Raw genomic sequence first — 26,098 nt, 5'->3', positions numbered from 1 at the left:
GGTGGTATAATCCAATCTCTCAAACATTCTGAAACATATTTATAAAGGTTTCCAGAAAATCAATGGGAAAATAACAGAGAATGGCATGTATATGGAAACGGTGGGTAGACAGAGAGCAGAGCATAATGCCATTCTGGAATTGTAACATATATAGATAGATGATTTATCAACAAAAGAGAATTCAGGATTCCTAAAATATTCATGCTTTATTTCCTTTGTTGGTGATAAATTCTCCATCAATGGCCTGCCCTAAATGATTTAAATAATGAAAACAGAAGCCACAAACATTCCCTCCTCTTTTTCTCTCTTTTCCCTGTCCAAAACCTTCTGATCTGAATCTGAATCTGACTTTTTTCCACTTGAATAATATCCAATTTTGTCCTTTCTGCTAATAAAAAAAAATTCCTGTTTATATTTCCCAAGAACCTAACAAAGGTTGTAACATAGTTAGTGTTTAATAAACATTTGTGGCTTTTCAATGTATTTATACATTTTATTCTCACACTTCATACAAATTAGGAACTAGACCCACCAAATAAGCCTATGTCTGTATAGTACTATTTCCTTACTTTTTTGTCATTCTTATTCTGCGTTTCACTGCCTCTGACCTGCCCAATCCCCATCTCTTATCTGTGGTTCACCTTGGTTGATCTTCTTTATTAGTTTTTAGGTAGTTTCAGTGTTGCTAGGTTATTTTAAATCCTTAGGGAAACTTAAAGATAATTTCCATCAAATCTTCAACTATCAGGCTCATTAAACTGAAGAGTGAAGTTAGTTCTGTATGCTGGAAGTAGAGCATGTCTTGAGGACAACTTTTTCCATTTGTTCTTTAGAAGCAGGTTTTAGACTAACATTCAGCTGATCTCCCAATCTTTATGTTCAAACTCTGCCTCTCCTTCACTTAGTGAGTAATTTTAGACAAGTATGTTATTTCAACTTTTCTGAATTCTAATTGAGCTGAATTATACTAATAATTCTTGCTTCTAGATATCTATTTATCATTCCATAACATTAACTGCACTGCCCCCAAACAACAAAAAACCCCGGAACAAACCAAAATATGCATTCTTTCACATCTCCAATCTGAGACTTGAGGTTACACACTCATTTTTATCTTTTTATGAGTCAACTTAAGCAGAATTTGACATCAGTAGTACAAAGCAAGGTTAAGGGCAAATGGTTGTGTCTATATGTTATCAAATTATGGAAAATGTGCCAGATGACTACTGCTTGATGTATGAGAAAAACATCTCATTGCTGATTAAAATCAAACTAAGCCAAAAAAAATGAGACATACACTAATGTAGGTTTTGAAAAGTCAGACCCTATAAATGGGTTGTATGTTTTAAATTTTATTCTTTTCAATAATTATTGTACGTTAGTATATTTCATATTATATTTAATTTTAAAATATTTCCAAGTCTGTTAATGACATAATTTTGCTGAGTTCTTCAAAGACATATAATAAGTATTAATAAACTTTTGCAACAGAAATTATTAATTATTTATTAATCAACCAATCATCACAAATTTTTTATTATGTATCATATTTGATATATAATAATAAAGATGTATATAAAATAGTTAAATAAAAGATAAATTTGGAGGGCAAAACACAAAATTGGGGAGCCTAAGAAAGGCTTCATATAGAAGTTTGAACTGTATTTAAAAGAACTGTATTTTCTGTAGGAAAAAAAGATAAGGGAGTGAATTACAGCAATAGGAGACAGTCATTATAAAGGCATGGAGAGGGGTATAGACTGTCATGTGTGAGTAAGAGAGACCAATTCATTTGTAATAAAGAATATAGGAGGGGTATTAGTGTCCAATGTAATTGGAAAGATATGTTTAACCTGTGACTTTAAATGTTAAATTGGCGAATTTATATTTGATCCTTAATGCACTAGTAAGCCATTGGAACTAGTTGAATGGAGGAGTTACATGGTCAGATTTGTACTTAAAGAAAATCACTTTGGCAGTAATGGATAGCATAGATTGGAGAAAATATTGGAGAGAGAGACCAATTAAAAGACTGTTTTCATAATCTTGCCAAGAGGTGATGAGAGTCTAAACTAAGTCAGTATTTGTATGAATGGAAAGAAGGTGTTGGATGGGAAGGTTGTTATGAAAATAGATATGGCAATATTTTACCCAGATAAGGTATGTGGGGTGAGGAATTTAAGTTAATATGATGTAATGGAAGGAGGATGGTACACTGAAATCTGGAAATGAAAAAGTTTAGTGACAAAGATTAAGTTCAATTTTAGACAAGTTGATTTTTAGATATCTTTATAATATAAATAAAATATATAATAAATATATAATAAAATATATAATAAAATATAATATAAATCAAATATCTATAATATATAGTTTGAAATATCCACAAATAACATTGTGAAATGTCCACATAATCAAGAATGTGAAATTGAAGTTCAAAATATAGATTATGGTTAGATATGTGAAAGGGGGGATTATCTTTTTAGAGACAGGATGTAACCCATAGAAGCTGATAAAGTTACTAAAAGGGAATGCAGAAGAAGAGAAGCATTTGAAAGAACCTTAAGGATTAGAAAATGTGACATTGGATAAATTAGCAAAGAAGACTGAGAAAAAACAATCATTATATGGAATTATGTTTTTCATCATTGCACACATGTAACCTATATATGTGTATATATATATATATATTTATATATGTATATATATATATATATATGTGTGTGTGTGTGTATATATATATATATATATATATATATATATATATATATATATATATATATATATATATATATATATATATATATATATATATATATATATATATATATATATATATATATATATATATATATATATATATATAATATTGCTTGCTGTCTTGGGGAGTATGAAAAAAAATGGAGGGATGGAGGAAATTTGGAATTCAAATTCCTCTTAAACATGAATGTTGAAAATTATCTTTATATGTATTTGGAAAAATAAAATACTAATTTACATTAAAAAGAAGAAAATAATTTAAATTAAAAAATAAAAAATAAGAAAAATAAAATTAATTGGATGGGAATCAAAGCAGGAAAGAGTAGTGTCAGAAAAAACTTAGAGGGGAGAAAGTATCCAGGAGGAAAAGATGTTTAATGATGTGAAACTCAGCAAATGAGTTGAGAAGGATTAGGCTGAGGAAAGAACATCAGATTTGTCAATTAGAAATTAGCAGTTTAATGAAGAGGGTAAAAAGATTGCAAATGGCTGAGAAGGAAAAGGGGAACAATTTGAGGGAAGTAACATGAAGTTTTATTTTTCCAAGACTTTGGCTGAAAAGTTGAGAGAGTAAGGGTAATAACTTGAGGGGATGGTAGGATGTGAGTGTATTAAAGATAAAGGAGATTAGAGCTTTTTTAAAAACAAAGATTCAAGATAGAGGTGGGATAATTGTAGAATGCAATCTATTGGAGATGATAGGAGGGAATAGGATCTTATGTATAAGAGGAAGAGTTGGCCTTGGCAAGGAGATTCTGAAGTCTGTCAGAGACTAAAGCAAAGGAAGAAAGACTAGGAGAAAGGAGGAAAAAGCGGTAGAGAATATTAAAAATAATTCTAGCACCAAGTGCTAATATGCACTTTTAAAAAGTGCTTCTCAAACTTACTTACCAATTGGGATTGTACGACCTTGAATCTTATCAGCCCAGCTTGCACAGTAGCGAAGAGTTTTCACAGAGAAACTTAAATCTAGTTGATAGGCATGGCAAAAGACTTTTCCACCATTCATTGATTCTATTGTCTGAAAAAAAAAAAAAAAAGGTCAGGCCCCACATTGAGTTTCAACTACTATTAAAAGTAAGTATTAGATTAATTGTATTTCAGACAACAATCTTGTTATAACGAAGAAGGGAAAAGTAATAGGTAAGTTTGTACTCAGGCTTCACTGTTTATTTTGATACCTACTAATAAGGTAACCCTGGCCATATCACTAAGCTCTATGTGCTTATGGCAACACCCTAAGGCCTATCTCCAAAATAAGTTACTTTATGTAGGATATTAGGAGTTAGCAAACCAGAAGCTCCTCCCATCGAAGAAATCACATATTTTGTTGTGATTACTCCTGAAAATGTAACTTTAGGTTTAGCTCATGTTTTGAGAGAGACATTACTGCTAAAGTATCCTCAGGTAATCTTTTACTCTTCAGAGATTGAAAGGAGAATTCTTAGAACAGAACAGTATTGGACTGTGATGGAGGTTGGGGTGGGACCACTTTGTGGGATCTCAGAATTCGAGGCTAAGGGTAATTGGTGAGCAATAGGAATCAGTAAGGAATTTAATGAACATGAACAGATCTCTCTGTAAGGAAGATTAATATATATGGCATATTCCTCCCCTACCTACCCAACTTCTAGTAGGGAACTAGAAACTTAATATAAAAGGAACCATGTCTTAATTATAATATTATTGTATTTTTCTCCTACCAAGCTTGCTTTGGACTTAATAGACACTAATCAGTAATACGCTGACAATATATCACATAATAGAATCAAAAATTTATATTCTGAAGATTCATAATTTTCTAAATGATGATGTTTTAAACCTAGCTAGCTTTGCAATTTTATGTAAAATGTTGGGCTCAGCTCTTTGTGGCCAGTCATTCTTGTGGACGATGTGAATAATACTGATATTATTTACAAAAGACTTTTTAGCTTATTAATTCCTTTATTAATTATATGTCTTCTAGATAATTTTCAGATCTAAGTTTCTAGGACTTTCATGAATTTGGCTTTTGGGGATCATATCCCCTAACTGATGAACTGCCATATAAATTACTAAAATGTTCAGTGTATTCCAAGAGATACAATAGATGTAAGAATGATATAAGCATTAAAACTTATACTCACATAACGAATTTATACACACACACACACACACACACACACACACACACATATATGCTATCTATTTCTTTTTCTTATTACCTTTAGGAACAGTACACTTTGCCAGTCTAGGTGTAGAAGAATTTGCCAGAAATCTGATAAATTATATGCTGCTTTGATTAAATAAATATAATATGACCCGACTTTTATTACTCTGTGTTTATTTTAAAAAATTATTATAGCTTTTTATTTATAAAACATATGCATGGGTATTTTTTTCAACTTTGATCCTTGCAAAACCTTCTGTTCCAAATTTTCCCCTTTCCCCCCACCCTTTCCCCTAGATGACAGGTAATTCAATACATGTTAAATATGTTAATATGTATGTTAACTCCAATATATGTATACATATTTATACACTTATCTTGCTACACAAGAAAAATCGGATTTAGAAAGAAAAAAAACCTGAGAAGGAAAAGAAAAATGCAAGCAAACAATAACAGAAAGAGTGAAAATGCTATGTTGTGATCCACACTCAGATAGTTCTCTCTCTGGGTATAGATGACTCTGTTCATTACTGAACAAATGGAACCAGTTTGAATCATCTTATTGTTGAAGAGAGCCACGTCCATCAGAATTGATCATCACACAATCTTATTGTTGCCATGTATAATGATCTCCTGGTTCTGCTCATTCCACTTAGCATCAATTCATGTAAATCTTTTCCGGCTTCTCTGAAATCATCCTGTTGGTCATTTCTTATAGAACAATAATACTCCATAACAACCATATACCACAATTTATTCAGCCATTCTCTAATTGATGGGCATACCCTAAGTTTCTAGTTTCTAGCCACTACAAAAAGGGCTTCCATAAACATTTTTTCACATACAGGTCTCTTTCCCTCCTTTAAGATCTCTTTGGGATATAAGCCCAGTAGGAATACTGCTGGATCAAAGGGTATGCACAGTTTGATAACTTTTTGAGCATAGTTCCAAACTACTCTCCAGAATGGTTGGATCCATTCACAATTCCACCAACAATGGATCAGTGTCCCAGTTTTCCCACATCCCCTCCAACATTGGTCATTATCATTTCCTGTCATCTTAGCCAATCTGAAAGCTGTGTAGTGGTATCTCAGAGTTGTCTTAATTTGTATTTCTCTGATCAATAGTGATTTGGAACACCCTTTCATATGAGTAGAAATTTCTTTGTCTGAAAATTGTCTGTTCATATCCTTTGACCACTTTGGGAAATGAGGCCTTTATCAGAACCTTTGAATGTAAAAATGTTTTCCCGGTTTATTCTTCCCTTCTAATCTTGTCTGCATTAGTTTTGTTTGTACGAAAACTTTTTAACTTAATATAATCAAAATTATCTATTTTGTGATCTCTAATGATCTCTAGTTCTTCTTTGGTCAGAAATTCCTTCCTCCTCCACAGATCTGAAAGGTAAACTATCCTATGTTCTTTCATTTATTTATAATATAATTCTTTATGTCTAGATCTTGAACCCATTTTGGTTTTATCTTGGTATATGGTGTTAAGTGTGGGCCAATGCCTAGTTTCTGCCATACTAGTTTCCAATTTTTCCAGCACTTTTTGTCAAATAGTGAATTCTTATCCCAAACACTGGGTCTTTGAGTTTGTAAAACACTAGATTGCTATAATTATTGATTATTTTGTCCTGTCGATCTAACTTATTCCAATGATTGATTACTCTCTTTCTTAGCCAGTACCAAATGGTTTTGATGACTGCTACTTTATAATATGGTTTTTAGATCTGGTACAGCTAGGCCACTTTCATTTGATTTTTTTTTCATTAGTTACCTTGACCTTTGTTCTTCCAGATGAATTTTGTTGTTATTTTTTCTAGGTCACTAAAATAGTTTCTTGGGAGTTTGGTATAGCACTAAATAAATAGATTAGTTAGGTAGTATTGTCATCTTTATTATATTCATTATATTTGCTCAATCTATCCACAAGAGCACTTGATATTTTCCCAATTGTTTAGCTCTGACTTTATTTGTGTGGAAAGTGTTTTGTAATTTTGCTCATATTGTTCCTGACTTTCCCTTAGCAGATAGATTCCCAAATATTTTATACTATCAACAGTTATTTTAAATGGAATCTCTTGCTGTTGGATTTTGTTAATGATGTATACAAATGCTGATGATTTATGTGGATTTATTTTATATCCTACAACTTTGCTAAAGTTGTGGATTATTTCTAATAGCTTTTTAGGTGATTCTCTGGGGTTCTCTAAGTATACTATCCTATGATCTGCAGAGTGATAATTTGGTTTCCTCATTACCTACTCTAATTCCTTTAATCTCTTTTCACCTCTTATTGCTGGAGTTAGCATTTCTAATACAATATTAAATAGTAATGGTGATAGTGGGCAATCTTGTTTTACTCCTGATCTTACTGGGAAAGGTTCCAGTTTATCCCCATTACATATGTTGCTTATTGATGGTTGTAAATAGATGCTACTGACTATTTTAAGGAAAAGTCCATTTATTCCTATACTCTCTAGTGTTTTTAATAGGAATGGGTGTTGGATACCTCTGTGTTTAAAGAATCCTAGTGTTAGAGTTGGGACACCTGCATTGAATTCTGCCTATAGTACTTCCATCTAGGTGAACTTAGACAAGCTATTTTTAAGTCATTTTATGTGTAAGGTAAGGATGCTTGGGCCTATACAATTGCTAATATTCTTTCCAGTATTAAAATATGATAATGCTATATACTTTAGACATGTCACAATCTCATTGAACCCGAGTATCTTCATCCACAAAATGTGGATAATTTTCAGGGGTTCTTAAACTATGGCCCGCAGGCCAGATGCGGCCCTCTGAGGACGTTTATGTGGCCTGATGGGTTATGGCAAATGGGCTGAGGGGCGGAGACAGAGTGTGAGTTTTTGTTTTTACTATAGTCTGGCCCTCCAACAGTCTGAGGGACAGTGAACTGGCCCCCTATTTAAAAAGTTTGGGGTCCACTGATTTAAATTAATACCAACCTCACATGTTCATTGGAAGGTAAGTAAACAATTTGTTGAAATTTCCCCCACCCACCAAAAAACAAACAAACAAAAAAACCCCTGGATTAAGTAAATATATATCTGGATCATGACAATATAAAAATATACAATATAGGCAATATTTCTACAAATAGAAATGACAATATAGAAGGGGTTGGCTAAATAGGGCATATACACAAAAAGGGTTGGTAAAAATGAGTTTTCCTGTAATCTTGCATATGTAATCAAGTTTTTTTTATGATTGAAAAGAAAGGAGGGATAAAACTGCTTACTAAGCGAATACTCCTATATCAAGCAGAAACAGAAACAATGTTGTTGTAGACAATGATTCAAAGAATCAGCTTCACAGATAAAAGGTATGAAGAGATTAAAAGAGTTAGACATTGGTTCTTTTGAACAAGATCTGTAACCTTTCAGTAGGATGTTTCAGCAGAAGTTTCAATAAGGCAATTTTAGATTTCATATAAAGATGTAATCTTCCTTGGGAAATTAAAGTTAGCCAAGTATGGAATGGACTGCCTTGTAAGTAGCGATTTCCCCCTTACTGGAGGTCTTCTAGCAAAAGCTAGATGACATTTTTTTTTTGGTAAGTTGTGGAAGAGTTAAACTAAACACTCTCCAGATTTATTCCACTTCTGGGTTTAGGTGCTTTGTAACCTTTTAAAGGTATCATATAAATGTTGAGTTATTATTAATTACTAGATTAGTACTAATACTATTATTAGTACTATCATTACCATCATGATCACTGTTACATTACCACCATCAGCACTACTACTACTACTACTACTACTACTACTACTACTACTACTACTAGTACTAGTACCTGTAGTACTACTCCCTCTAAAGGAACTGTCAATAATATTTCTTTCAACAGAGGGAGATAAGAAAAATACATTCTCAAAAGGCATTCCTTATAATCTAGAAAATGACATATATATGCACATATATAAATGTATATTTATATATGCAAGATTAATTGCAGACAAAACCAGCACATGATAATGAACATAATTGAGAACTCTACCAACTCTTTCTTTTATCTGGTGCATACTTACAGCCAAAAGCAGATAGTCCCTTTCCATTAAATCAGCCAGTTTGTTCAGGAGTCGTCCCCTCTCTGAAGCATCCATTGTCCGCCATGGAGACCCAATCTGAAAAGCCTTCCTTGCTGCTTTCACTGCCTTGTCCACATCCTCCTAAAAATATAAAGAAAGTTAAGTTTAGTGGTATAATAATACTTTAATTATTTCCCAATATAAATTAGCTGTGGAACAACATATAGTGATAGAATTTATATGATGGTTAAATATGAACACCACTCAGACAAGAGAGCATTAGAGAAAATTTCATAGAAAAAGAGCAAACATTAGGTCTATTTTCACTGATTTTCATATGATTTACATACTTTCAATCTAGAGAATCATAGAATTTGAGCTGGGATGGAATTTTTAACATCTTGAGCTTATATTTATATGAAAAATTTGTCAGTGTCCTAAAGTTCATATGTTACAAATCTGAAATGGAATTTAAAGAGTAGCTAGCCCAACTTCCTTATCTCATCAGAAAGAAATGTGGAGTCTAGAGAACTGAAGGGATTTGCCAACATCACACAAAGGGACATCTGGGGTTTAGATCCAAGTTTTCTGATTTCAAATGCAGCTCCTATTTTATGCCATATTCATTATTTACCCCTCCCTTGAAAACCTTTTCTTTGTAAATATAATTTTATATTTAATATTTTAGGGGCAAAAGGTTTTTAGCATTGAAATTTCTCCCCCACAGAACTACTATTTACATAAAATAGAACACCAAAGTTTCCTTTAACACTGGAACATGATTCACGTTGGCTGCATTCCACACATTTTGGTATATGATTTTATTGTTGTCATTATCTCTTTTTGTTTGTTTGTTTGCTGAGGCAATTGAGGTTAAGTGACTTGCCCAGGGTCACACAGCTAGGAAGTGAGAAGTGTCTGAGATCAGATTTGAACTCAGGTCCTCCTGACTTCAGGGCTGGTGCTCTATCCACTGTACCACCTAGCTGTCCCCTGTTGTCATTATCTTTAATGAAATTATTGATTGTTTCTATATTGTGTTCTTTGTCTCATTCTTTAGGTTTAGATTATTTAGTTTTCAATTAATTTTTGATTTATGATTTTAAGGTCATTTATTGAATATAATTTTTATTATATTATGGTCTGAAAAGAATTCATTTAGTATTTCTGTCATTTTTTTCATTTGTTTGTAAGATTTTTATGCCCCAATATATGATCAGTTTTTGTGAAACTACTTGTAGCTGCACATGTGCAGCTGGGAAAAAAGGTACATTCTTTACTTCTCAGTCAATTTTCTCTAGATATCTATCATATCTAATTTTTCTAAAATTCTATTCATCTGCATAACTTTTTTTTTCTTATTTACTTCATGGTTAAGTTTATATACTCCTGAGAAGAGAAATTTGAAGTCTTCCATTAGTGCATCTTTGTTGTCTAATATGTTGAAGTACAGCTTCTGTTCCTCATTCAACTTTTCTGTAAAGAATCTGCATGCTATGTCATTTGGTTCATATATATTTAGTAGTGATATGACTTCATTGTCTTTGGTATCTTTTAAACAAAATATAGTTTCTCTGATTATTTCTTTTAATTATATCTTTTTTTTTTTTTTTTGCCTTTGCTTTGTCTGAGGTCATAATTGCTACCCCTGTTTTTTTAAAACTCAGCTATAGATCCTACTCCAAACTCTTATTTTAATTCAATGTTTATTTTTCTGTTTTGAGTATTTCTTGTAACCACCACAGTATTGAATTCTAGTTTCTAATCCATTCTGCCATCCTTCAGTTCTATGAGTGAGTTCATCCCATTCATATTCTTAGTTATAATTACTATGTATTTGTTAAGACAAATTTCTGGATTTTGTTACTGTTTTTTCTAGCTTTATAAAATAACTTTTTGGTAGTTTGATTGGTATGGCACTGAATAAATACATTAATTTAAATAGATTCTAATTCTAAATTTGTGTATTTATTTAGATATATGTCTATATATCTATATACACATTAAATATATTATATTACATATAATATATATTTCTTACTTTTTTTTCCTTATTACTCTGATTTACAATTTTTTTAAAAAGCTTTTCAAGGAAATTTTTTTGAGCTAGTGTCCCAAATATATTTGTCTTTGAGACTTTGCTTGTAGCTATTTTCACTTTGTTTTCTCCTAAATTTGTTTCTTGTTTTATCTGTTATCATAGTAGCTTTTTATAATCAGAATGCTTTTTTGTTGTTCTCTCATTATTCTACAATATTTCTTGGCTTTGAACTTTATGGAGCTCTGCTTGGATTATCTCAAGCTTCAGGGTTTTTCTTGCTACTGTTTTTATACCTATTTCTGGGATTTTAAAAGTTATTGGTGCTTCCAAGATGGTGTGATCTAAGGAAATGCATTGTCACTGCTCTTGTCTGTTACTATGTTCGTTACCCATTAAGAGAGCCTGTTCCCTTAAGGCCTGGCAAGTATTTCCCCCTCATCCCCACCCCCTGGAATGCTAGTTTCTAGGACAGACAGTTTTTCTTTCTCAGCACTTATTGTTTTTGCTATATGCCAGGCACTGTACTTTATATTCCTAGCCTACCAAAGTGACTTGAAAGTAATAGATGCTTAATAATTGTTTCATTGAATTGTTCATTTAATTGAGGCTGATTCCATGATAAGATTTTCACAGAAAATATAAAACATTAAACAGCCTTATCTAACTGCCTAAAATTTTGCAGGACAATTGGTATTTATAGCAAAGTATAATTTAATACATATAAAGAGATATTTTTAAAAATTGAAGTCAAGATTAATGATATGAAGATATATCTTAATCACAAATTTTTATGTTTAGATATTGCTTTTTTTCACACAACTGTGAAAGTCACAGATACTTTCATTAATACGATGTTTTAAGACAATTCTGAAGGACTTATCATGAAAAATACTATTCACCTCCAAAGAACTGCTAAACTCAGAATACAAATTGAAGTATTATTTTTCACTTTATTTTTTTGCAACATGGCTAATATGGAAATATGTTTTGCATGATTTTACATGTGCAAATGATGTCATATAATTTACTTTCTCAAATAATTAGTATAGGACTGAATAGAAAGAAAGAAATAAAAATCTCAAAATAAAAAAATATTAAAAATAAATTAATAGTTTTTAAAAAAGAGAATGAGAGAAAATAAGGCTTCCTAATAAGTATCATATGAGAAAACTCACCTTATCTTTTTGTTGGCAAGAAACTTGGACTAAAGAAAGAAAGCAAATTTTCCTAATAATTCTCATATTGAAAAAACTTACTTTATCTCCTTCTTCCACATCACAAATTTTTTCTTCAGTAGCAGGGTTAATGACTGGGAATTTCTTGCCACTTACTGAATCATGCCATTCATTGTTTATAAATATCTATTGGGAAATACAAAAGACAATCAATATTATATCATAGTGCATTAGCCTCAGAAAGTTTCCCACAGTGATTGAACCGGAAATACTCAAAACATCTTTTTTCATGTCTCAATGGCACTATTTTTTACTCTTTTAACTCAAAGATGGTGAAATTTTGCAATTCCCATTTCCCCCGTTAGTTTATTTTGGGCACAAAGAAATGTGAACCATAGAATAATTTTTTAAAATATCATTTAAAAATAAAGACAAGATTAATAATGATGAAGTTCCTCAAAATGTTGACTTCACTCAGTTCTCATAGATTAGGTTATATAGTTTTAGTCATATGGATAGTTGGATATTATTATACTTTATTTTGTCTTCTTAATCATAGAATGAGTGCTTTTAGAATACTGGGAATAGGAACACAAGATAGATGTCCTCACATATACATATAAATGAACATATATGCATGTGTTTGTGAGCAGGTAGTAGTAGTGGGTTGAAGGATATCTTAGACGAGAGCCCTGGGTACTTTGCTGAATAATTTAAAAATTCAAAAAAATCTTATATATACATATATGCACATAGATGATAATATATCTCTGTTCATGGATTTTTGGCTTTCAAATTTATTCTACTATATTAAGAGTTTTTTGATTCACTTTAGGGTATTTCTCTCAACTGAAAAATCTCTCTTCCTTATTAATTTATGCTGTCTGAGACATCTTACCTCAAAGCATCTTCAGGATGTTTTTGATCTCCACTGACAATCTGTCCTCCTACTGATTCCCTGAACCTTATGATAGTGCTACAAGTTTTCATCTCCACTCTAGGAGCAAGATAGTATGGGAAAGGTCTCACTAGTAAAAATGATTTCTTACTAGACTATTGATTCTCTCTTGACCCATATATTCAGTTATAATGTGAAACTTATAGGTACAGAGTAATATGCTTTGGGTAGAATCATCTGTTTTCTGGTACCATTAGGGGAATCACTGTAGTCCACTCTAATATTCCATTGTACATATGCCATTGTTTGTAGAATAGTGCCTTTAATGACTGGAACTTGAGATCGTTAGCAAAACTTCCTTGCTTTTGGAGCTATATTATTCCCAAACATCTGATTTTTTTAGTCTTCTACTTACATCTGAGGCCAGGAAGGTTGATTCATTGTAAAAAGGTTCATATAGTTCACATACCCAAACTTCTGCTGGCAAATACACTTGGTCTTTTGACCATCACTTTCTTAGTATAGAATAATGCTCACATTTTCCAGGCTAAAATATATATGGAGAAAAAAAAAGCTTGCTTTGATCTATATAATGTAGAGGGCTGGAACTCTGGAGCATTATACTTGAAACAAAGATAATTACAACAATGTGTTAACTCAGTGGAATTATTGAGATGATGGTTCTTTAGTATACATATACTTAGTATTTAGCAAGGTGATAGATATAATGGTTCTCTAGTTTACACATATTCAGTATGCTGTAATAGAGTATTTAAGGGCTGAGAGGACTGGAAATGAGACATTCCAATTTTGACCATCCTCCTGGTGGCTCTCATGCCTTCTGCACTCTTTAATTCCAGAAAGCTAGCCCAAAAATTACAATATAAGGCAGCTTTGGTGAGTGTAGAAGGCAGGGGATTAGGTTTTTTTTTTCACATTTATCTATCCACTAATTTCCAAAAACTTTGAATTTTTTATACTTCTGTTTTTGTCTTCTAAATTATATATGCACAAAAGAAATTTAGTGATAGGGATATGGTTCTTAATATATTTATATTATTGACTGCCAAATCCTTTAAAAACTGTACTTTAACCTTTAAAGATTCTATGGATATGGCAAAATGGGTATCTGTCTTCACTGTATTAGTCCTTATACTTTGTTGGAATATTATATGAACTATACACTTGATTGAAGCTCTGAAAGCCAGAACTTGTCTACTGACAATGCCAGATGATACCCAAATTTAATCAGTTTGTTCTTATGTTCAATCAGTGGCAAATGTGTGTGTATGTGTTTGTATGTTTGCATATGTATATATATAAGAATATATAGGCATTCACACATATTCTCACTTGCACTTAGATTTTGCAAAGGGAGTACAGTTACCTTGTCTCAAATTTGATGTTCACCTCTCAACATATCAACAGGTATATATAGAAGTTTTAAATTCAGCTTAATGTATATAGCATAGGATTATAGACAGAGATGAGATTTATATATATATAAATATGTATGCATAAATATAAATATATATGTGTGTATATATATACATATATATATATATATATATATATATATATAGAGAGAGAGAGAGAGAGAGAGAGAGAGAGAGAGAGAGAGAGAGAGAAGAGACAGAGAGACAGAGAGACAGAGAGAGAAGGAGAGAGAGGGAGAGAGAGAGAGAGAAGGGGGGAGGGAAGAGAGAAAGAGAGATAAAAAATTCTCTCTGTGTATATGTATGTATATATATATATATATATGTATATGTATATACATATGGTGAGAAAACTCTCGTTATCCCCTTTCATATTACACATTTTTCTTCAGTAGCAAAGTTAATGACTATGCACACAAAACACATATACATATATGTATATATACAAATATATATTATGTATGTATGTATTCCTGTCTCTAGTTCTCAAATTCAGGATGATTGATTGCAGAAGCAATGCCCTCTCTACTTCTGCAGGTATAGGCTGGCAAGGCAATAACTTAGACAAGTGCAATAAGGGAAAAACAATCTAGACCTTAGAGTCAGGAAAGTCCCTCTTGGAATCTGATCTCTTCCATTTTTAGCCATACCACAGAAGCAAGTCTCTTACTTTAAATCTCTATTTGCTTCTTTGTGAAATAGTTAATTATAGTACCTGTAGTATCTATGATGAAAACACCTATCATGAAAGTTTATTGTAGAGTTTGAAAGAGACAATGCAGGTAATATGGTTTTTAAAGCTAAGAAAACTCTATAAATGTCACTTTTGGGGCAGCTAGATGGTGCAATGGATAAATCACTGGCCCTGGAATCAGGAGGACCTGGGTTCAAATTTTACCTTAGACATTTAACACGTACTAGCTATGTGATCTTGGGCAAGTCACTTAACCCAATTGCCTTGCAAAACCAAACCAAAAGGAGTGGAGGAGAATAGAAACTTATAGTAGATTTTAAAAATATATCCATTTTTCTCTCCTTTCTCTCCACCTCCTCACCAGCAAATCTCACCTCCTATCAGATAGGGCTAAACATATTCAGTTTGGTTGTATTTGTTATGGGGAAGGGTCTAAGTCTCTTGGAAGCACAATTTCAGAGATGGAGTACAATTATCAGACTTTGCAAAGGGAGCAGTTACATTATCCTACCTCTGATGTTCACTTCTCAACACATCAGCAGGCATGTATAGAATTATAGATAGAGCTGGAAGAGAAGATCCTTAGGGGCCTTGTAGTCTAACACCCCTATGAGGACTATAGTGAAGAAAACACTTTGCAAATTAATAATCACTATATTTAATGTGTTAGTATTGCAAGAAGGGTATATTATGATCATTCTCACTTTATAGATACAGATTTAGAGAGGAGCTTTAGTGCAATGCCCTATTCAGCGCTATTGTGACAAAAACACTTTATAAACTATTAAGCATTATAGCAAGTATCATTAATGTTAACATCATTATCAACAATGCAGGAAAGCAAGGTTAGATGATTAGTAACTTTCATACTTTATATATCATAGATTAAGTTCTGGACAGCACTTTAGAAGTCATCTAACCTGGGTCCTTTATTGTGGAAATGAAGCACTGAGATTCAGAGAAAGAAATTTATTTTTTTAAGGTCCTATATGTATTAAATGACATAGCCAGTATTTGGACCCAAGTCCCTTGATTCCAATTGTATCTCACTAAGCAAATTAAAATTTTTGTTTATCAGAGAAGAATCTAAAGTCAACATAATATGTCAAAGTACTTATGCTCAGATTTTGCTTCTGATACACACACACACACACACACACACACAGAGACATGCACAATTACTTCTAGAGGCCCTTTTAACTTTAAATCAATATTCGTATGACCATTGTTTTTTGCTACTATCACTCATTTCCTCTTATGGAGAGCAAATCTACCAGAAAAATCCAGAGAAGCAAGCAACAAGACTCAAAGAAAATTATATGGAATAAAGGAGGAAATAACAAGGAATAAAAAAGGAAACAATTATGTTTCTACTAAGGGTTCAACATGAAAATAAAAATAAAGTCAATAGAATACCATCAAAATAAGTATAAATAATTTCCTCTACCTATGTACTATAAAAATACTTACTTGAAGTAAAGAAAATCATATATCTTTCATGGCTAAGTAGAGAGATTTAATTTGTTACCAAAAATGGGATGGTGCCAATTTAAAAATATGAGATAAACAAATCTGGTCTTATAACATTAAAAAAAGCTTTTGCATAAATAAGATTATATACTTAGGAATTATTGACTCAGGGAAAAATGCATCATACTTCTTGCTAAGAATTCAGGATCTTAATTATTAGTCTTTCCCCCCCACCCCCCAGGCTGGAGTTAAGTGACTTGTCCAGGGTCACATAGCTAGGAAGTGTTAAGTGTCTGAGACTAGATTTGAACTTGGGTCCTCCTGAATTCAAAGCTGGTGCTCTAGCCACTGCGCCACCTACCTGCCCCATTAGTCTTTTTTTTAAAGTGGGCATTTAGTTTTATTTTTCTCTTCTACTGTGTTTTATTTAATCCTTTTCTAATTTTTGATATTTCTGCATTTATTTTTGGTTTATTTTTTGATTTTCTTGACTTTCTAATTTTGTTACATGATTTTTCATGAAAAATTCTTTTTATTAATGTGTAACAATTCTTCCCAGGATTTCTTTAGCAACATTTCAGAAATTCTGGTAGTTTGATTTGTAATTATCACTGCTGTTCATCTAGTTCTCATTTTAAAAAAATATAATTTGTTCTTTAACCAATAATTATTTAGGATTTCATTCTTAAATTTCCATTTAGGTTTTCATAGTTTTCTTGTACTATCTTAATTCCTTAATTGACTTACTTCAATACTATTTATGTGGTCTCTAAAGGATATGTTTAACATTTCTGCTTTTTATATTTATTTGTAAATTTTATGGATTCTAATACATGCTCTACTTTTGTAAAAATGTCATGTGGTACACACATACACATACCCATACGCACACACAGAGAAATATGATAAACTTTAAAATGTTTAAGATCTCCAAGGCTGCAAATAAGTATTTTTTTCTTCTTTCATTTTCTCTATTATTAGAATTGGTTTGCTCAGAATGAAAAATTGGCTTTTTATAAAGTTCAGATATAAACATTCTCATTTTCTGCTGTATAGCTAAAGTCAGTTTCAAATTATATAACAAAACATAACTTAAGTGAGTTGACTGGGACAAAAAGTCTTTCTTCATATATCCTGCAATTTGTTTTCAGGTTTTATATAACAATTTGGGACAGGTCCACATCACAGGAACATTTTTAGACTTATCAAGCAGGAATTTAATTAATTTAGTTTCACTTTATCCTTCACTCCTTAGATGAAAGGCTGGAGACCTGCATTGATTCTATATTCCTATTAATATTGACTATTCTGCTACTAGGCATCTGTTTCTATAGCAGTAATCTTACCTAGTGAGATAAATTAATATATTCATAATGCACAATACAATATTCTGGGTTTCCATCTGCTTTCCCCTCAAATATGCTTACTGAAATAATCATCTTTAAATATTCCCTACTCCTTCACCTTCAAATATAAGAAATTACAGTATTAATTATGCTCCTTAAGTGACTTATGCAAGCTCTTATGAGATTTTCTAATACAGTTGACTATTAGAATCCAAACAAATTTGTATTAGATTATTTACCCCAGCTAATAAATATTAGCAAGTAATTAATTATAAGTAATTAATACTATTAATAATAAGCATTAGTAAGATTTTTCACCCAAATACCTATCATGCATAGCTATTATTTATTCATAAGGTGTACTTTAAATAAAGCTACCTCAAATGAACCTTCTCACTTTTCAAATAACTTCCTTAAAGTTAGGTAACAGACATGCTGTTTGAATCTACTAACCTTAGTATATTGGATTTTGCAGTTGTTGAGTGGAGCAGGTATGTTCCCCTCTCCTAAATTGGCTGGGGTCTTTTCTTTAGATGACATTTCTGGACTGGTACTAGAGACACAAAAGGAAAATTAAATAGCTGACAGGCTCTGCAATCTTATCCTGACTGAATCCTTCCCTTTATTTGTTCCTTTTAATATGAAGTGATTGAGGAGCATTTACATACTGGAATGTGATTGGATAAACCAATTCAGAACATGGTAGAAAGTGAAAGTCTCTCTCTCTCTCTCTCTCTCTCTTTTTTTTTTTTTTTTTTTTTTTTTTTGGTAAGAAAAGACCCTGATTTAAACTTAAATTTTTAAAAGAAAACATTTTGCAAACTTGTAGCAAGTCAGGAAACATAGTTTATTACATGCAAATGAATTCTTTATTTAATAAACTGAAACCTTTGACAAGAATAATAGTTACTTTGAGTATCGAGGTTGAGATCATCTCTCCTACCCCACCCCCATTCCCCCAACCCCTTTTGTTTTCATACTACTGTGTGAACTAATTTCTCTGACAGTTGCCAACAAAGGGAACAAGGCAGTATAGTTTTTGTGTATTCCCATATCTGGGAGATTTGAGGGGGAAGAGATCTGTGTTCTTTTTTTTTTTTTTTTTTTTTCAGTTGAAGGACTATTTAATAGCATAGTTTACATATTCCTTATCTGAGTCTTATAACAACTCTGGGGGAAATGTTATTGCTACCCCTATTTTAAAGATAAGAAAACTGAGGCTTGGTGATTTGTCTAAGGTCACAGTATCTGAAGTGTTCAACCTGAGGGCTCCTTGATTTTTATTGTCTCTGGCTATCATGAGAGTTTTGTTATCTCTGATGTGTTAGTTTTTTTGAGCAAGAGAGAATTGTACAAGTTATGATTCTTTCCTACCTTACTCATTGTGACTAAGCGTTTTTGAAGGAAGAGTAAGTTTACTGTGGTTTTAAATAATGGGTGAATTTTTACTTTAATAACTTTAACTGAACTAACCCTTATGGGACATTTTGTGTATGGATCACAGAGATGAACCAGTAGAGGGGGAAGTCTTAAGTATTAAGCAATGAATAAAAGTTTTCTGTAATATATGGGATTTTAACTGGTACTTGAAGGGGCCGAGGAACAGTCACTAATGTTTGCTGATCCATAGCTCCAGGAGAAATACCAAGAGTAGAACAGAAGTCTGTACATGTTTGTAAATCTGATCAAGGATTTTGATATTATCAGTCATGAGGGATTATAGGAAATTATATTAAAATTTGGTTGCCCTAAAAGGTATGTCAGTATTATATGTCAATCTTGTGACAGCATGCATGCTTGGGTTCTGGATAATGAACAATCTTCTCTTGTGCTTTCCTAACTACCAGTAGAGTGAAACAAGGCTATGTGCTTGCCCTTATGCTTTTTAGCATGATTTTTTTTTAGCCATCTTGTCATGATGCCTCCAATGAGGACAAACATGGGCATCAAGGCCAGCTGCCACAAAGCTACAAGCCAAGACTAAAACGGAGGGAGTGTTGATTTTTTTGTTTGCAGTCTCTGGAGCTGATATGCAATAAAGTATGGATCGATTCTCTGCTGCTTGTGCTAATTTTGGTCCAGCAATTAATACCAAGAAAACACAGGTGCTCCATCAGCTAGCACCACATTATCTATTGGTGGAACCATTGCTGTGGATAAGTTCTCTTACCTTGGCAGTGTATGTTCCAGGGATGTTCACACTGATAATGAGGCTGACATACGCATTGTCAGAACTAGCTCAGTGTTTGAGAGACTCTGAATGAAACCGTGGGAGAGAAGAGTTATCAGACTGACTACCAAACTGAAGGTCTACAGAGTCTTATTGAGCTGATCTTATTGTTGTACACCTGTGAAATATGGACAGTATACCAGTGCTATGCCAGGAAACTTAACTGATTGTTTTTGAATTGTCTTAAGAAGATTCTGACAATCACCTGGCAAAATATCAGACACTGAGGTCCATCGCTGAACTAAACTGCCAAACATCCAAACTCTACTGGGCTGGCTATATTGCTTGAGTGTCAACTTGGCAAAAAGCCTATATTATGGAGAACTCATACAGGGAAAGCACTCATGAGGTAGTTCAGAATAAAATGATACAAAGACATTCTCAAGGTCTCTCTTAAGAACTTTAGAAGTGATTGCATGACTTGGGAGAAATTGTGCCTTCATCAGAGAAGGTGCTATGCTCTATGAGCAAATCACAATTTCAGTAGTTCAAAAAAACCCTGAGATATACAGTTGGAGGGACCACCCCAAATATTTATGTGGACTATTTGTACCCAACTTGTGGTAGAACATTCTGAGCTCATATTGGTCTAATCAGGATCGATTTAATTCTAACACAGTGATATCATTTTGGTCCTTTTCGAGAACAAAGGACATCAGCAAACCAACCAATTTGTGGATGATTAAAGTATAAGAGGGCTGGCAAAGCAGTCAATCAAGAAGCATTTACTAAGCCCCTACTATATGCCAGGCATTGTGCTAAGTGACAGAGTCTTGGTTTTTAGCAGCAGAGGATATATGATCTTTGATCCTCAGAAAGACAAGGAGTCACTGGAAATTATTGAAGAGAAGGGACAAGGTCAAACTAGTTCTTTAGAAAGATTTATTTGATCAGAATAGAGGTCAGATTTTAATAAGAAGAGACATGTAATGGATTTGGACCAGAAAGCTATTTAGGTAATTTAAGCATGAGGTATTCAGGGCCATGTTGGTCTCATTCTTCATTGGAATCCAGTAGTGACAAAAATCAAGACCAAACAATGGCTTGGGATACAGTGGACAATACTAGCATCTTTGACATCCAACCAAGCTCTAAGCACTCTATAGAACTTCCATCACTGTCATGGCCTGATAAAATAAATTATTCACATTTCCCTATTCCACTGTTGAAGCTTTCACATGTTTGGGATAGAAATAGCTATGTCTCCCCTTACTAATTCATATACCCAGGTGCAACTCTGCATATCTAAAGTTTAATTTATGTGTGAGTCAAAAACATAACACATAACTTTTTATCATTTTTACATACCTTGAAATCTTGTGGCAATGGGTAAATATCAAAGCTGCAAGGACGAGTCACTTTGGGAGCTATAGTCACAACTCTGTACACAGGTGGCCCAGAGTACAGAGTTATCTGCTCGCTGGACTGAAGTAGCTGTGGGATTCAGTAGCTCCCTGGATGTCTGAACAACCTTTTTATTTTATTTTTTTTTTATTAAAGCTTTTTATTTACAAAACATATGCAAGGGTAATGTTTCAACACTGACTTTTGCAAAACCTTCTTGAACAACCTTTTTATAGGATTGCATTGTTTACCTCCTGGAGTGAGAAAAGTGTTAAAAAAGGTATCCTAAATTTGTCTGCTTCATCTAACTTAACCCTGACTATTTATCATAGCAGTCAAAACACACACACACACACACACACACACACACACACACACACACACAGATCTATGGTGTATGTTAACTATTCAGAAGTCAAAGGTTGTCTTGCAACACTCACAGTAGGAATCTCTCAGTCATTGCTGGTAGGATTCTTTCCAGAATCTCCTTAATAGGCTGATCCTTCACCTGGAAAATAGTTTCAGAAAGGGAGGAGGAATAGTTAATATTATGTCAGGAGCAGAACAGTGGTCTGTATATAATTTTTATCAAATGATGGGGATAAAAGCAATTCAGAAAATCTAGCCTTTGCCAAGAATTTATCAAATTTATTTTCACACCATATTTCTTCTTTGTAGTTAAGCTTGTTTAGTATAATCAATGACACATTGTTCAGCTTTTATTATGTTTTTGTAATTGTTTCCATGATCATTGTGCATATTGTCTTCCTGGATTTACTTTCATTACTTTGCATAATTCATATAAGTCCCTATATTTCAATTAATCATATACAGCATTTCTTGAACAGTAATATTTCTTTATATTCATGTGTCATAATTTAAGACATTTCTCTATCAGTAAGTCTATGTTGTAACAAAAATGTTGTAACAGAAAATATTTTTATTTCTCTGTGACCTTCTAATTTTATCTTCCACGAATGCTATCTTCTGAGAAATGAGCTCTTAGTATGAATGCAAGTAGCTTTCCAAAATTGTTGGACTAGTTTACAATTACATCAATAATCCATTACTGTGCCTTTCTTTTTATAATGCTTGTAAGAGTGATTATTCTCACTTTATTTTTGTCATCTTTGCCAGTTTCCTAGGTGTAATAACTTCAGAGTAGTTTCATTTCACATTTTTTATTATTACTAATTTGCAGAAATCTCTGATGGTTATTTTAAATTATTAATGTTAATATTAATCTAAATAAAAGGGACACAATTAGGAGAATCATTGTGACTCAGTGGAAACAATTTTGGATTTGGAGAGAGCACCTGAATTAAAATCCCATTTTTATGACTTATTATCATTTTTATTATACTGACTTTGTTTATTCACGAGCAATTAATATTTCTCTAATTGGGGAGTCCTTGGGCAATTTAGTGAAACTCTTTAGACTCAGTTTTACCATTTGTATAATGAGATAGTTAGTTTATAGAATCTGGAAAGTCCCTTTCAATAATAAATCTTTTATCCTAATAGCCTACTTATCACAATAAGGGTAGTGGGGAAAAAGACAAATAGGTGGATTTGGACAAAAAAGATTCTTTCAGAATTTTTATCTAAAATTGGAAATCAAAGCTTCTGGAAAGTACTAAATTTCAGCTACTTGAATTAATCACAATTGCAAAATTTGGCATCATATGACCAAAAACATGTCTACAGGTTTAATAGAAGTAAATGTAAAAGAGAGATTTTCTGTATTAATCATTTAGTGTCTTATTCATATATGAAATTTTTATTTTTAAATGTTTAATAGTTTTAATTTTGTCAGTCTTTTGTTTTATTTTTTATTTTTATTATTTGGAGGGGAATTCTGATTGAATCTAGTGATATTATTTTGTCCCACTAATAAATCATGTATTTTATACATCATTCAAAACATTTGCCAAGAGAATGAGACTAGTTTGGTTTGTGTTTGGTAAGAGGGGAGGGAATAATCCTCAAATTTAAAATTCTGCACTTGAATTTTTTTCCTTGCCAGTTTGTAAAGTATTATTATTATTATATTTTTAAATGTTTATTGAAGCTTAATCTCTGGGCTTTTTCATTCATCAAACTCATTCAAAGAGATAATTACTTTCAAATTATTGGTAATGAAATTTATTTTCAAAGTACTGATGAGCCAAATTTGATTTCAAATTCTTATTAGTATATGACTTAAGACAAATCATTTAATTCTCTTTTTTAAACTTCTTTTTTGCATTTCTTAGTTTCATTATTATAATTTTTTATGGATATAATAATAGTTCCTAATTCATATGGTTTTTTTTTCTTCTTCAAAAGATAACATATATAAAGTACTTTCCAAACCTGAAAATTCTATATAAATTCCAGCTATAACAATAATAATAAATACCAGCTAACATTGTGCTAGGCACTCTATTAATTGCTATATAAATATATATGTGTATGTATATATGTATATATATATGCTATATATGTGTGTATACCATATGTGTGTGTATATCTCATTTTATTTTCATAACAACTCTAGAAGGTAGGTGCTATTGTTCCCTAATGTTTCACTAAACTAAAGCTAACAGAGATTAATTGAAGTCTGAAGTCACATAGTAAGTGTCTGGGAACAGATTTGAACTCTTTTCCTTTTGACTCCAGGATTGACATGCTACCTATTGTGCTACCTGGCTGCATTATTATTCTGGGTCTCAAATTTAGGACTTCTTCCCACCAAAGACACTAATTTCTCCCTATCCTTTTGAAGACATCAAAAATGATTTAAACAATTACTTAAAATCTTTTGTTATTATGTTTTGATCTTTATGTTTTAAGGATGAAGGCACTGATATCATTGATTCATGAGAAAGGGTATATCATGATGATAGGATAAGATAGGGAAGATGTATAACTAATCAAAAAAAAATTCAGTCACTTTTTAATATTTATCCTTCCCACATTCTTCAATGTGGCTTAAGTGAAATTAAAGGCTTAACTGAAATTTAAAAGAAAAAAGAAAAAGACACAACATACTCGCCCTTCATGAGGAAACTCAGCAATGTATGTTTTAGATTAAAAAAAAATAAAATTCCTGGCTAATTCAATACCAAATATCTCTTACACTATATGAAATTACAACCTCCACCATGAAAATCTGTTCTTAAAATGTCAACAAGTACTATATAAGATTGTTTCAATGAATTTGATGTTAAAATTACAGTAAAGCAGAGTACTTATTACTAACTAAACAGTCATTATTTCCAAAATGAAGAATTGTTTTCAAAAGCGAAGAAAACTTAATAGCATCTTTGACCAAAGTATATCTATTTGATAAGATAACATGCACAGTAAGTTTTAATTAGCCATTAACAGAAGCAAAAAGTAAAGTAACAACTGATCTTTTCTTTCTTTCTTTCTTTTTTTTTTTCTTGCTTGAGAGATCTAGGGTTAATTTCTCTCCCCATATGAATAAAATTCACCATGATTACATGACAGTAAGAAGCACAAAGCATATTTTAGACTTTATTATTCTAGTTGGTAAGGTAACTAATCAGAAAAAAATAATGTTGGATTAAGACAAGAAATGCTAAGCTGTGGTGTTCTTAGGAGTTGTCAGAAATTTTGTTTTGAGAGTTTTAACTTTAATATATTCATAGGTATCATATTCTCCTCTAGAAGGGAAAAATCCAAAATTGTATTTGAAAAGTCATTATCTATATACAATAGTCAATGTCTCAGTATGAATTTGATGCTATTCATTAACAGATATAAGACAGACTAGTATAATGGTCAGAGGAGAAGTTTTAGAATCAGGAAGACCAAGATTCAAGTTCTTCCTCTGACTCATGCTATCTGTGACACCATGGGTAAGACATTAATTGACAATATTTAAGGGTCTCAAATATGAAAGAAAATATATTAAATATTACTTGCTGATCTGTATCAGTAGTAGGTATTTTTTTACCTGGGGAATTCCCCATAATCACAAAATTCCTTCTATGGACCTTCCACAAAAGCTTAGGATTAATGCCCTCATAAACTTTTTATCTTTTTAGAAACTTCAAGAATAATCATATTAACTATTAAAGGTACTTTATGTACTAATTATTCTTCTATAAAATTATGTAAAATGTTATGATCTTTTTGCATTTCCAGCCATGTTGTTTTAGGAACTGCAAGTTTTGAAAGTTTTGTTCATATGGTGTAGGTATTACTTTAATAGACTTAGTGCTAATATCTTGTTGGGCTCACGGTTTTTGATCAGAACTGAAAACAATTGCAATTTACTCTCATTCCTAGTCACCTAAAGCTATGAGCCATAAATATTTGGACTGAAGATATTATTGGTCAGTCAATAAAAGCCAGAGTTATTTGGGTTTAAAGTCAAGTAGCTCCATTTTGAAATAGTGAGATTAATTTTTTTTTAAAAAAATATATTTTAATTTTAACCCTAATTACATGTTAAAACAATTTTCAAACATTAAAACAAAGTTTTAAATTAC

At 32.0% G+C, this 26,098-nt stretch overlaps 1 protein-coding gene across 2 annotated transcripts in view; it reads right to left on the bottom strand.

The window, feature by feature from the left end:
- Positions 1–22,071, bottom strand: part of LOC141550611 (aldehyde dehydrogenase 1A1-like) — a 42,439-nt gene extending 20,368 nt beyond the window's left edge. The window contains exons 1-5 of one of the 2 annotated variants that reach the window (XM_074281431.1): positions 22,037–22,071; positions 18,476–18,575; positions 12,260–12,364; positions 8,963–9,103; positions 3,652–3,781 (exon numbers count right to left, since the gene is read on the bottom strand). In XM_074281431.1, the coding sequence (XP_074137532.1) occupies positions 3,652–3,781; positions 8,963–9,103; positions 12,260–12,364; positions 18,476–18,575; positions 22,037–22,056 (496 nt within the window). In that variant the 5' untranslated portion in view covers positions 22,057–22,071. Of the gene's footprint in view, positions 1–3,651; positions 3,782–8,962; positions 9,104–12,259; positions 12,365–18,475; positions 18,576–21,560; positions 21,694–22,036 lie in introns of those variants that run through there. The other variant, XM_074281432.1, reaches the window with a different exon arrangement.
- Between the last annotated feature and the right edge of the window lie 4,027 nt (positions 22,072–26,098).

This window comes from Sminthopsis crassicaudata, chromosome 1, assembly GCF_048593235.1.
Source record: "Sminthopsis crassicaudata isolate SCR6 chromosome 1, ASM4859323v1, whole genome shotgun sequence".
Lineage (NCBI taxonomy): Eukaryota > Metazoa > Chordata > Mammalia > Dasyuromorphia > Dasyuridae > Sminthopsis > Sminthopsis crassicaudata.
Note: the sequence above shows the minus strand (reverse complement) of the source record. Positions and strands in the feature narration are given on the sequence as shown.